This window comes from Schistocerca americana, chromosome 2 (assembly GCF_021461395.2).
Source record: "Schistocerca americana isolate TAMUIC-IGC-003095 chromosome 2, iqSchAmer2.1, whole genome shotgun sequence".
NCBI classification, from domain to species: Eukaryota; Metazoa; Arthropoda; class Insecta; order Orthoptera; family Acrididae; genus Schistocerca; species Schistocerca americana.
This window is the reverse complement of record NC_060120.1, coordinates 842565788-842579510: the sequence shown is the minus strand read 5'-3', so window position 1 is coordinate 842579510 and position 13723 is coordinate 842565788. Positions and strand designations below refer to the sequence as shown.

At 41.3% G+C, this 13723-nt stretch overlaps 1 protein-coding gene across 2 annotated transcripts in view; it reads left to right on the top strand.

The window, feature by feature from the left end:
• Nucleotides 1-13723, top strand: part of LOC124595600 (mRNA (2'-O-methyladenosine-N(6)-)-methyltransferase-like) — a 147137-nt gene that overhangs the window by 43801 nt on the left and 89613 nt on the right. For both annotated transcript variants that reach the window (XM_047134403.1, XM_047134402.1), the window contains one exon: nucleotides 2591-2822. In XM_047134403.1, the coding sequence (XP_046990359.1) occupies nucleotides 2591-2822 (232 nt within the window). The remainder of the gene's footprint in view (nucleotides 1-2590; nucleotides 2823-13723) is intronic.

Below are 13723 nucleotides of genomic sequence, written 5' to 3'. Positions count from 1 at the left end.
GTGTGTGTGTGAGTTCTTTTGTTAGAAAAGTAGTGCTCAAAAGCTTTTTTGATGTAAAATGGTACTAATGTTGTTGTTTTGTACTGAGTGAGGTCAATATTCAGTATTTATACATACCATTTTAATTTTTGTTAATGCTGATAGCAGGAGGTCAGTAACTTTTGCCATTGTATCTCATTTCCTGTAAAATGGGTTGATGGTGAAGTATTTATGTCTGTTGTGAAATATTGCATAAGCGGTGTTGTATATTACTATGTGAAGATGAACAACATTAGCTTATTTTATATTTCATTGTAAATAATTAGAGGTGATTTTTTTTACTGCTGATGACATTAATACTAGATATACTCAAATTTTATCAAACTTTTGGAATTCTTTCTTAGAACATACAAGTATAGGCCATCCACTAAGACACTATCCAATCCTAAATTATCTGATAATTGGTGAAGTATAAAAATAGTCTGCAGCTTGGGAGCCATCTGCAATCAACTCATTATTTTCGTTTAAAAGCTCCTCTCTCTCTCTCTCTCTCTCTCTCTCTCTCTCTCTCTCTCTCTTCCCCCCCCCCCCCCCCCCCCCCCCCCCCCTCCCTTAGACAGTGTTCACTGCTAAAGTTTTTACCAGTTAAAACACGTTTCAGTATTCTGATGACCTAGAATTAAATACATGCTTATGAACAGTTGTAGATAGCTACTGGCTACTGCATTGAAGATATAGCACTTCTGGTGTCACAGTCAGTAGAGTATTGTCCCATAGGAAGTCGGGCACTCACAATCAGCAGTGGGGAAATGGCTGATGTGTGGGCAGTCTGGCAGCTGAGCTGTAGCCTTCGCAGTCATACTGCACTGGCCGAGAAGCTGTGCATGAGAATGGCCAAGTGGCTCTTGCATGTGTAGAGCACTTGCAATAGGACTACATGATGAGTATCCTATGCTATCTGCACCTGCTCACAGGCGAGCTCATGAGTGGTCCTGGTTGCCTTTGCCCTGAGGCAGCATTTTAATGGCCTGCTGTGCACCAAAGTCCCAATTATCTAGGTTAATGCAGAGCCCAGATAACCAAGAAACATAGATCATCTGTAATACACGAAACTGCTATTTATTGTGTTAATGAAACATTCTACATTAGCTGCACATTACCCGCTGGAAACTAACTTATTTATACAATTACACAATTTGTTTTGTGTCACTTACTTTCAGTTCACTTTATTTTTTCATTTATGTTAAAGATTAATGAAAACCATATCAGCTATATTGTTACTCATTTATTATTTGAACATCTTCAGGTTTCTGAGTTTTGCTGACGATGTTCAAAGAAACAAAACCGCCATAACACAATAAGTGTGTACAAATACAAATGAGGTGGTTATCATTAATCATTAAGGCTAATGTCAGATGTGGGCTCAACATGATCAAAAGTATTTTTTTCATCTACTTTTTCCTTAACTGTAGTTCCCATATTTTGGAGAGTTGAAACATTGGTTTAGTGAAGTGGATTTTGTCCTGCATTCTCTAATAACAGTAAAGCACTTCAATGCCTTGATGTGCACGATAAAGGGTTTCTCAGTTTTTTTTATCTATGCTCTCATTCTCTACCGAACACACATTTCATGTTATCTTTTGATCACATCCAAGTTCATAGGTGTCACTGTGGATGTTATAACAACCAGAAATTTGTATTCCAAACAGAAATTTTTTTTCTAATTATTGAAATAAGGCTTCATTTTTAATTTTTTGAAAAATTGCTGAACTATGCACAAATAATCTGCAAGCTGATTAAAGCAGACTTGGATAGTCGGGAGATTATTGTCATTACTGCTGCCGAGTTATACGAATCTGGGTGGGGAGATGTGCTATATCAGCACTTTGGATCATGGACAGTTTTTGGGTGCCAAATGTAAGGAGCACAGCATCTCCAAGATTATGCAAATACTTATCTTTTTGGGTAACAAGTTTCACAGTAGCAGACTAATTAATATATTTTCCATTTAAACCATTTGTATTGTGTAATTCCTTCCAGTCTTTGCTACTTACATAATTCTTGAATTCCTCAGTTGTTTTTTTCATGTTTTATCCTTGACATTTTCTATCATTACCATGTTTTTTTGTCATCCATCATGATTATCAAATATAATCATGATCTCAAAGGATATATATAAGGGGTAAAAGATGAGATTTTGCAATCTGTAAGTGTTTATAAAAATGTTAATAGCATTGTTAATGGTTGTCGTAAACCTAGTAGAACTTGTACGAAGGGAAATAGATTGTATGAAACTCCTCAACGGGTAGAACTTCTTGCTGTTTTGTTGGTGTGTATGGTGAGAGTTACCTGCTCTCCCCTCACCCCCATCCCCTCACCCCTCACACAAACACACACACAGCATAAATGTGGTTCTGTGTGACTGTTTCAACACATCACTTACATGCTTTAACTAAGCCACTTTCTATATGATATTCATATTATGATCTAATTTTAATATTTTTCAAATAGGTCTTTTACATAGGAAGCATCAGTGTTTCAAAAAATCAGTTCTATGTGTTATTCTTATTTTTAAGTATTTATTGAACAATACTTTCTTTTCTTTTTCCAGCAATCGATGCACCTAAGGATTCATTTAATCGTTGGCTAATGGAGAGAAAAGTTATTGACACAGGTTGTGATCCTTTGCTTCCAAGTAATTGTTTTCCAGAGATTTCGGCTTCTATGTATAGGGAAATAATGAATGATATACCAATAAAGCTAGTACGGCCCAAGTTTACTGGAGATGCAAGAAAACAACTTTCACGTTATGCTGAAGCTGCAAAGAAGACAATTGAATCGAGGTAAATTTTGTCCATGTTTGAAGCAGTTCCCGTGTAGCGTTGTGTAAATGAAGAAAATCTTGCAGTATTTCCTTATAAAGATTTCTGATTTAAGAATTCCATTATAATATTTTAAAAAAACTATATTTCAACACTTGTTTTAAAGATGATGTAGAGAGTGAATGGGTTGAAAGTTAATTTGTAAGTGAAAGATAAGAGAGTCCATGAAACAAGGACTAAATTGCTATTAATATTCTAGATCCTTTCATAAGCAGTTAACAGAAACTGTTAACAAAAGTAGATTACATTTGTTCTTCATTTTGAGAAAGGGAAGTAATAAGTGACGCTTCTTCTTTTTCAACAATCTGTTTTCATTTAAATGTGATAGAAAAGCACCCATTGTTTTTCCTGTACATGGTAATGAGGTGTGAGAGGCTGCATTGGTGCAAAGAACTTGCAGAGTACTTGCAGCAGGTGTGTGGTAAGTTTCTGGGGAAAAAAGGGCTTTTCATTACTTTCTAAATTGCATTAAAAATTATCTTTGTAGTTTCCCACTACTTCATTGAAACATTCAGTTTCTAGCATTTCACTCTCATTGCTGGCACCACGTGCCGAATGAGGTGAAACTCAGTTGTGTCACAAATTCATTTGCACAGTCTTCCTCCTGATACCAAGCACTCCCTCCCCCCCCCCCCCCCCCCCCTTTCTTTAAGAAATTTACAAAAATGTTTCCAACAAATGTACATGTAATACATTAAATATAATACTGATCAAGCCATATGCAGGTTTGATCTGGGAAATGTGATCTAGACACTTCCTTGCTTTTGCAATGTCCTTTGAAAGACCTGTCACTGGAGGCTAAAATTCAGGAATTTGGTAAGGTTCCTGAAACTCTCGTAAGATTTTCCCCATCATTATTAACCCTGGCAAAATACCTCATGTAAGCTTCCTGCCTATGATGCCTATGGGCTGCTTTAATGTTTTTCCTGCCCGATGCCACTTTTCCTGAGTCTCTTCTAGGGCTTTCTCAGTAGGTACAAATTCATCAGTAGATCATAAATTAGACAGTGGTAAATTCAGCTGCCAGTAAATGTAAGTTCCACTGGATTGTCTTTATGTGCCTCAACTTTGGCAGTGTTTGAACACAACCACTCCAATTTTTCTCCCTCAGGGGCTCAGCATTTGTTTGCTGAGTAAGGGCTTGGCGACCCCAGGGTTCCTGAGCTGGGGACTGGTAAGCACCACCAGTCCTCTGTTACCATAAGCTCTGGTCATACTTAACGACCACCATGTGGCGCAGCGGTGGAATGTTGTCTGTTTTGGAGAATGGGGGTCTTGGCTTCAATGCTTGGACTGCGAGGAAGGTACCCATCTCTAAAAAAAAAACCTCAACCTCAAGTGTGCTATGTGCTGAGGAGGTGAATGGCTGTTGAGGTGAAACAGTCTTTACCGAGCAACCTCTGGGGCACCTGCCGCACCCCGGTTGAATCAGGCTTGCTCAGGCATTCAGGGCTCTGCCTGGGTCGACGGTTGTTTCCCTAGCGTCTCGTGGGATCATTATGGAACTGTCTCATGAAACTACTACTCCTGACGAGATGGGTGCACCATCAGGCAACACCTACACCCCCTCCTCAAAGAGAGGTTGGTTGGTCAGTCCTCCCGGAAAGAAGTCTCCGAGTAATAGTAACAGGGCATTAGTGTGCCATAACACTTTTATTGTAATTAAGCAAAACGGTGGATGCTTTGAGAAGATATCCCTTCTCTATATTAACATCTCATTGGAAGGTATTGCTGGGTCTCTGTAAAGTGTCAAACGACTACGTAATGGAACACTTTTGGCGGAAACTGCTAATTCCACCCAAATACCTAAGCTTCTGGGATTTAAGGCCTTAGGTGACTACCCAATGGAGGCTGAATTGCATAACAACGTTAACTATAGTAAGGGCGTGGTTACCTGCTCCGATATAATGGAGATGGACCCCGTGGAGTTACGTGAAGAGTGGAAGAATGTGGGCATCAAAGAGGTGCGGAATTATATGAGGAGAGTCAATGGCAAATTGGAAAAATCGGCAACGTTTATTCTAACGTTTAGTAATCCCGAATTACCAGAATATATCTTTGCCGGCTATATCCGCCTTAAGGTTCGCCCGTTTGTTCCTAACCCCATGCACTGCTATAAATGTCAAAGGTTTGGCCATACCACTATGGGATGTAACAGGAAGGCTACATGTGGAAATTGTGGAGGCTCCGCTCAAGAGTCAGGGAATACTTGTACACTTCCTCTGAAATGTGTTAACTGCTCTGGCGATCACCCAGTGTAGAGCAGAAAGTGTGGGGTTTACAACGAGGAAAAGAAAATTCAAGAGTTGAAAGTACAGAGACGCATACCCTATGGTGAAGCTAAAAAGGCTTACAAAGCCATGCAACCACCGGTTTTTGCAAATTCTTTTGCATCAGCACTTAAAACATCAATAGCTAAGTGTGATTCCTTCACACAAACTCAGACCACAGATTCAAGTACGAGCACATGCACTTGTCGCTGTACCTGTGGAGGAAACGCTCCACTTGCAACTGATGTCACTCGGAAGCCATCAGCAGTAGACTTACCACCTAAGCCACATGTTGTTGTTGTTGTGGTCTTCAGTCCTGAGACTGGTTTGATGCAGCTCTCCATGCTACCCTATCCTGTGCAAGCTTCTTCATCTCTCAGTACTTACTGCAACCTACATCCTTCTGAATCTGCTTAGTGTATTCATCTCTTGGTCTCCCTCTACGATTTTTATCCTCCACGCTGCCCTCCAATGCTAAATTTGTGATGCCTTGATGCCTCAGAACATGTCCTACCAACCAGTCCCTTCTTCTTGTCAAGTTGTGTGCCACAAACTCTTCCCCAATTCTATTCAATACCTCCTCATTAGTTATGTGATCTACCCATCTAATCTTCAGCATTCTTCTGTAGCACCACATTTCGAAAGCTTCTATTCTCTTCTTGTCCAAACTATTTATCGTCCATGTTTCACTTCCATACATGGCTACACTCCATACAGATACTTTCAGAAATGGCTTCCTGGCACTTAAATCTATACTCGATGTTAACAAATTTCCCTTCTTCAGAAATGCTTTCCTTGCCATTGCCAGTCTACATTTTATGTCTTCTCTACTTCGACCATCATCAGTTATTTTGCTCCCCAAATAGCAAAACTCCTTTACTACTTTAAGTGTCTCATTTCCTAATCTAATTCCCTCAGCATCACCCAACTTAATTCGACTACATTCCATTATCCTAGTTTTGCTTTTGTTCATCTTATAGCCTCCTTTCAAGATACTGTCTACTCCCAAGTCCTTTGCTGTCTCTGACAGAATTACAATGTCATCAGCGAACCTCAAAGTTTTTATTTCTTCTCCATGGATTTTAATTCCTACTCCAAGTTTTTCTTTTGTTTCCGTACTTCTTGCTCAGTATACAGATTGAATAACATCGGGGAGAGGCTACAACCCTGTCTCACTCCCTTCCCAACCATTGCTTCCCTTTCATGTCCCTCGACTCTCATAACTGCCATCTGGTTTCTGTACAAATTGTAAATAGCCTTTCGCTCCTTGTATTTTACCCGTGCCACCTTTAGAATTTGAAAGAGAATATTCCAGTCAACATTGTCAAAAGCTTTCTCTAAGTCTACAAATGCTAGAAACGTAGGTTTGCCTTTCCTTAATATTTCTTCTAAGATAAGTCGTAAGGCCAGTATTGCCTCACGTGTTCCAATATTTCTACGGAAACCAAACTGATCTTCCCCGAGGTCAGCTTCTACCAGTTTTTCCATTCGTCTGCAAAGAATTCGCGTTAGTATTTTGCAGCTGTGACTTATTAAACTGATAGTTTGGTAATTTTCACATCTGTCAACACCTGCTTTCTTTGGGATTGTAATTATTACATTCTTCTTGAAGTCTGAGGGTATTTAGCCTGTCTCATACATCTTGCTCACCAGATGGTAGAGTTTTGTCAGGACTGGCTCTCCCAAGGCTGTCAGTAGTTCTAATGGAATGTTGTCTACTCCCGGGGCCTTGTTTCGACTCAGATCTTTCAGTGCTCTGTCAAACTCTTCAAGCATTCATCTACATCCTCTTCCATTTCCGTAATATTGCCCTCAAGTACCTCGCCCCTGTATAGACCCTCTATATACTCCTTCCACCTTTCTGCTTTCTCTTCTTTGCTTAGAACTGGGTTTCCATATAAGCTCTTGATATTCATACAAATGGTGCTCTTTTCTCAAAGGTCTCTTTAATTTTTCTGTAGGCAGTATCTATCTTACCCCTAGTGAAATAAGCCTCAACATCCTTTCATTTGTCCTCTAGCCATCCCTGCTTAGCCATTTTGCACTTCCTGTCGATCTCATTTTTGAGATGTTTGTATTCCTTTTTGCCTGCTTCATTTACTGTATTTTTATATTTTCTCATTTCATCAATTAAATTCAATATTTCTTCTGTTACCCAAGGATTTTTACTATCCCTTGTCTTTTTACCTACTTGACCCTCTGCTGCCTTCACTACTTCATCCGTCAGAGCTATCCATTCTTCTTCTACTGTATTTATTTCCCCCATTCGTGTCAATTGTTCCCTTATGCTCTCCCTGAAACTCTGTACAACCTCTGGTTCTTTCAGTTTATCCAGGTTCCATCTCCTTAAATTCCCACCTTTTTGCAATTTCTTCAGTTTTAATCTACAGTTCATAACCAATAGATTGCGGTCAGAGTCCACATCTGCCCCTGCAAATGTCTTACAGTTTAAATCTCTGTCTTACCATTATGTAATCTATCTGATACCTTCTAATATCTCCAGGATATTTCCATGTATACAACCTTCTTTTATGATTCTTGCACCAAGTGTTAGCCACATACCACTCCCCAACTTCAGAAGCCACCTAAGCCATCCCAGCAACCCAGGCAGCCTTCTCCTCCTGCCAGTAAAGAAAAACGTTCTTCTAAAGTAATACTAAGTCCAAGAAAGTGGTAGGTAAGCATTCAGATCGACGAACGCTCTCCCTTTCTGATGGCGACTATGCTCTTAAAGAACTAGAGAACGCGGAACTGGGTAACGTTCCCCCTGACCTCCCCGGTAAATCTCCCCATGTGAGGGAAAAAGGAAAGAACCATCATTGCTAACCAATGGCTTCCGTAGGGACTTCTGTGTTGCAGTAGAATTTGAATGGATGTCGCTCACATTTGGAAGAATTGCAGCTGCTGGTTCAGGATAAACCATTCTGCATCTGCTTACAAGAAACGCATTTTACAGTCACAGACACACCTACATTACGGGGCTACCACATATACAGGAAAGACGATACTACTGTAAGCAGGGCTAAAGGTGGAGTGGCTATTTTTCTTGATGACAGATACCACTCCTCTGCTGTCCCTGTTGCCACAACAATCCAAGCAATTGCTGTGAAAGTTTTCTCACCATTTGCTTTCACAGTGTGTTATTTGTACCTGCCCCCCCCCCCCCCCCCTTCCCCCCATGACACTTTGGATGGGGACGCACTGGCAGACCTCTTCCGGGTACTCCCGCGCCAATTCTTTCTTGTGGGGGACTTCAATGCCCACAGTGTGCTGTGGGGCTCGGCCCACAATGTGCTCCAGGGGTAGGCTGATAGAGTGACTTGTCCATTTTGAGGATATCTGCCTTCTGAACGCGGGTTAGATGACTCACTTTTCCACAGCTACAGGATCTTTTTCAGCTATTGATCTTTGCTTTTGTTCCTCAGCTATGGCAGATTCAGTTCAGTGGGAAGGGGCTCCAGATTTACATTCTAGTGACCACTTCCCATTGTGGATTCGTCTGCCGCTTAGGACAGTGACCAACAGGAGACCACACAGGTGGATGATACAAAGGGCACATTGTTTACAGTACAGTCAACAGGCTATTTTTGAATGAAAGGATTGTGCACAAGAGGCAGTGGCCCATATCACTCATGAGATCCAAAGGGCTGCCGCAGACTCTATCCCCAGGTCCAGTAACCACCTCGGCCGAACGGCCTGTATCGTGGTGGAATGACGACTGTCAGTTGGCAATCAGGGCGAGGTGGACAGCTCTTTGGTACTTCAAACGGCGTCCAACTACAGACAATCTTCAGGTCTGTGAGAGCACATGCAAGGCGAGTGATCAAAGAACGGAAGAGGGCTCCCTGGAGGGAATTCACGACTTCCATTAATCGGTCCACTTCTGCTGCGCACGTTTGGGAATCAATTAGATGGATTTCAGGCAAGGGTAGTCCACATTCCCTTACGGCCTTGTCAAATAATGGGATCTTGGTGGACATGCCAGAAGAGATGGCTCACGTTTTAGCTGAACGCTTCTTTACTGTTACTAAGTCATCCAGACAATCTGCTGCTGTTCAGGTATTCTGTCGGCCTGCAGAGATGAGGAAGCTCAATTTTTTCTTGCGTAATGAAGAAGTCTACAGCCTTCCATTCTCCATGTGGGAACTGGAATCAGCTTTATCTGCAACCAAAGACACTGCTCCAGCACCTGAGGAGATCCATTATACCATGTTTCGTCATCTGTGACCTGAAGCAAAAGGTCAGCACCTCTCTTGTTTCAGTCAGATTTGGTTTGATGGACAGTACCCCATGACTTGGAAGGAGGCAATCTTAATTCCATTCTGGAAACCAGGTAAGGACTGGAGTGCCTCTAGCAGTTATCGGAGTGTCACCTTTACTAGTTGTATGGGTAAGACTCTTGAACGCTTGGTCAACCGCCGCCTCGTCTGGCTGCTCGAATCCCGAGGTTACTTGAGCCACTCCCAGTGTGGTTTCAGGTGCTACCGTTCTACTGAAGATGGCGATACGGGAGTCCTTTTTACACCGAAACCATTTAGTTTGTGTGTTTTTTGACCTCGAAAAAGCATATGACCCTATTTGGAGGTACAACATCCTTCACCAACTTCATGAATGAGAAGTACATGGACGCCTGCCGCTTCTGATCCAATCCTTTCTCGAGGACAGATGTTTTCATTATCGCATTGGTGATGCCATATATGATAGCTATGTTCAGGAGAATGGTGTGACCCAGGGCAGTGTCTTCAGTGTTACATTGTTTGCCATCGCTATCAATGGCATTTCCTCTGCAGTCAGGAGCCCTGTCAAATGCTCTTTTTTTGTGGATGACTTTGCAATCTTCTACTCTTCCTCTGATCTTATGACGACGACGAGGCAGCTACAACTGAACATTAGGAGGCTGGAAATCCGGGCCCAGACAATTGGTTTTCAGTTCTCACCTGAGAAGACTGTGTGTGTCAATTTTAATTATGGTCATCGGAGTTTTAACCATCCAGAGTTTACAATGAGGACCGTATTTTACTATTTCGAGACACATTGTGCTTTTTCGGTTTATTATTTGACTCGAAATTAACATGGCTCCCACACCTGAAAGACTTACAAACAAAGGGCTTCTGGTTGTTGAATATTTTGAAACGCCTTGGTGGAAAAACATGGGGAACTGACAGGTCCCGCCTCCTACAGTTTTATAAGGCATTTGTTCGATCACGCTTATGGCAGCTTGGTCCATGGATCGGCCCGTCCTTCCCACCTCGGGATGTTAGATGTTGTCCACCATGCGGGCATTCGGATATCGACTGGAGCCTTTCGGACCAGCCCAGTTCAGAGTCTGTGTGCTGAGGCTGGTGAACCACTACTCTGGATTCAGCGACGTATCCTTTTGGCTCAACAGGCGCTGAAAATCTCACCGTCACCCCAGGCGTTGTCATTTAGTTCAGTGAACTAACTATTCAGGAATCGGCCCCATGTGACCCAGCCATTTGGTATACGTGCTACGGCCTGCTTCAAGGATCCAGATCTCTTGGGCATGAAAATACACATACAGGGATGGAATGCACTGTCGCCTTAGTGTCTTCGGTGGCCCAATGTAATTCTAAGCTTGACGCAGTACTCGAAAAATTGTACCCCAGATATGGTTTTTCCAACATTGTTTTCGTCTCTTTTAAGTATGTACCATAGTTTTATCATTATTTATAAAGATGGATCCCAGCAAGGGAATGCTCTCAGTTGTTCTGTCGTTTTCCCTGATATGGTTTTTAAAGTGCGTCTTCCAGAACAATTTACAAATTATGATGCAGAGTTATATGGCATTCTAATAGCACTGGAGAGGGTTCACAAACATCACCGTATGAGTTTTCTTGTCTGTTCTGACTCTCTTGGTGCACTGCAAGCGCTTCACCAAATGTATCCGGTAGACCCGCTGATTCAGCTCATCCAGGACTGCTTACAGCGGCTCCAACGCAGTGGGAAGGAGATGATCTTTTGCTGGGTACCTGGCCACGTTGGGATACAGGGTAACGACATGGCTGATAAAGCTGCCAAGGAAGCATGTTGGGATGGTGCTGTCCATCAATGTCCCATCCCGTTGCACGCCGTTATCTCATTTTATGACAGATGAATCATGCGTCAGTGGGAGACTGAATGGTTGCAGGAGTCGGACAACAACAAACTGTGGTCACTCAAACTGACCACAAAAGCTTGGCTGACTTCGTGTCAGCCTCACTGCTGGAAGGAGATTTTGCTTACCAGACTGCACATCGGGCATAGCCCTTTCACACATAGCTTCCTCCTCCGGGGGGGAGGATCCACCTTTGTGTGACGCTTGTGGCGTGCCGCTTGCAGTTCAGCATATTGTGGCTACGTGTGTCCTGTATACTGATAATAGGGCAGCCCTTGGTCTCGCTGGAGATCTGCCTACCATCCTCGCAAATACCGATACCAGTGTTAACAGAGTGGTGAAATTTTGTGAACTATCAGGCCTCATCCCTAAACTGGTGGGGAAGGGCGGCAGACTTTAGTACTTTATAAACTGCTCTACATGTGGGGACAGCCTTTGCCATACCCATGAGATTTCATGTTGATTTTTCATCAGGGTGCTGATGGCCGTGATGTTGAGTGCCCAACTCATCATCATCATCATCATCATCCAGTTTTTCATTTCAAGAGTGATAGTCCATGATTAACAAACATGAAAATTCCATCTGACCTTCTCAGCAAATGTGGGTTTCGGGTAATACGAAGTGGTGGTAGAGTGGCTCACAGCAAACCCAAAATGAAACTACTTGAATGCCCTGAATTGAGCGCAGTACCATTATCCGATACAGTTATCCAATACCAAAGTCTTGCATTGGGCAAAGGTACCAAAGAAGCATATCAAACAACTAACAGCTGCCTACACTGTGACTGCATGGGGATAAACAGTCAAGAAACCCTCAAAAAGGCATCTACGCAAACAGATGCATACTTGTCTTTCAGACTTAAGCAATGAAATGGTCCCACAAAATCCACATACTGTATTTATCTGAGTATAAGACAACTATGGTGATAAGGCAGCCCCCTTTTTTTTAAGAGGCTCCATTACAAAATTTTATTTTTAAATATTCCGACTAATGAAAATAGGTATGAGGTATCTGCCTAAAAAAGGTAATATTATCCTATTCTAAACTTACACCATTTATTGACTGTCTATGTTTTGATATTACAAGAAAAAGTAAAATAAACAAAGGGAAATGGTTTACTTTAATTTTTATCTTCACTTCCTGTTTTGATTACCCTTGAAGCAAATTGTCTGTGGCACCATTATTTTCAGTAACCAGGAACACTTGTATCATTATCTGGGAAGGAATTTTTATATACAAACAACAATGAAATTTATAATCTTGGTAGTCACAAATCTGTGGCTGTTTCTCCCGAATATGTTGCAATTTCTGAGGTTGCGTTTACGGTAGGACGTGAGGACACAGCTTGTTTGAAAATGTGACAGTATTCCTTTGGCTCTTGCTTCCAAACATTTATTTATTTATTTACTTACATTTTCTTTGGGTGGAGGCATTATAATGTTGGCTTTTGCAAACGTCAGACTTAATACTATGGTTATCTTTACACTTATAAAATACACTATATTCTGTAGCTGTTGCTTCTTATATCTATTTTTTACATTTATCACGTTACAACTGATATGCTAATGCCTCATGTTACAGTCACTATCTTAAAATTCGTTGAAAGAATATAAACATTTTTCTATTAGAAAAGATTTTAATTTTGTTTTAAAAACATTTCCCGTGCACGTTCTTAGAGAGTTTGGTAGCTTGCTATACCAAATCAAATCACTGATATATGGACTTCTATCAGTAATTTTTAACGTTCTTCTGTTACTTAAAATAGTTACACTTTGTTTTGGTGTTGTGATCATGTACACCACTGCCCTTGATAGCTTCTGTTGGTTGACTTGTAAAAAATACAACTATTTTGAAGATGTACATAGAATATATTGGCAGATATTTGTGCTGCACAAACACTTCACGACATGAATCTCTATGTCCCATCCCATGTATATGTCTTATTGCTCTTTTCTGTAGAAGTAGTATTCTTTTTAAATGTACATCAGCTGCACACCCCCACAGTTCAATTCCGTAATTGAGAAAGTGGTAAAGTGTTCCATAATATACTAATTTCAGTGCTTGGCTAGGAACTATCTTTGCGAGCTGGCTGAGGAGATATATGGCACTACTGACTTTACCGCATACGAAATTAATGTGGTATATCCACCGCAAATATTCATCGACATATACACCCAGGAATTTACAGTTACCATTTTCTGTTGCAGAGAAATTACACACACTATTCATATTGTTGTGGTGAGAACTGCCTGTTTTAAATGTCAGTAGTTGAGATTTGGTGACACTCACCTTGTGTCCCTGATCATTGAAGTACTTTGTTACTTCTGTAACACCACGAGTAGTAAGAAATTCTAGCTCATTAGATTCACTCCCATAGAATAAGATTGATGTGTCATCTGCATAGCTTACAATACGGGAGTTAATGGGTTGTGCAATGTCGTTAATATATATAAGGAAGAGAAAGGGTCCAAGGATT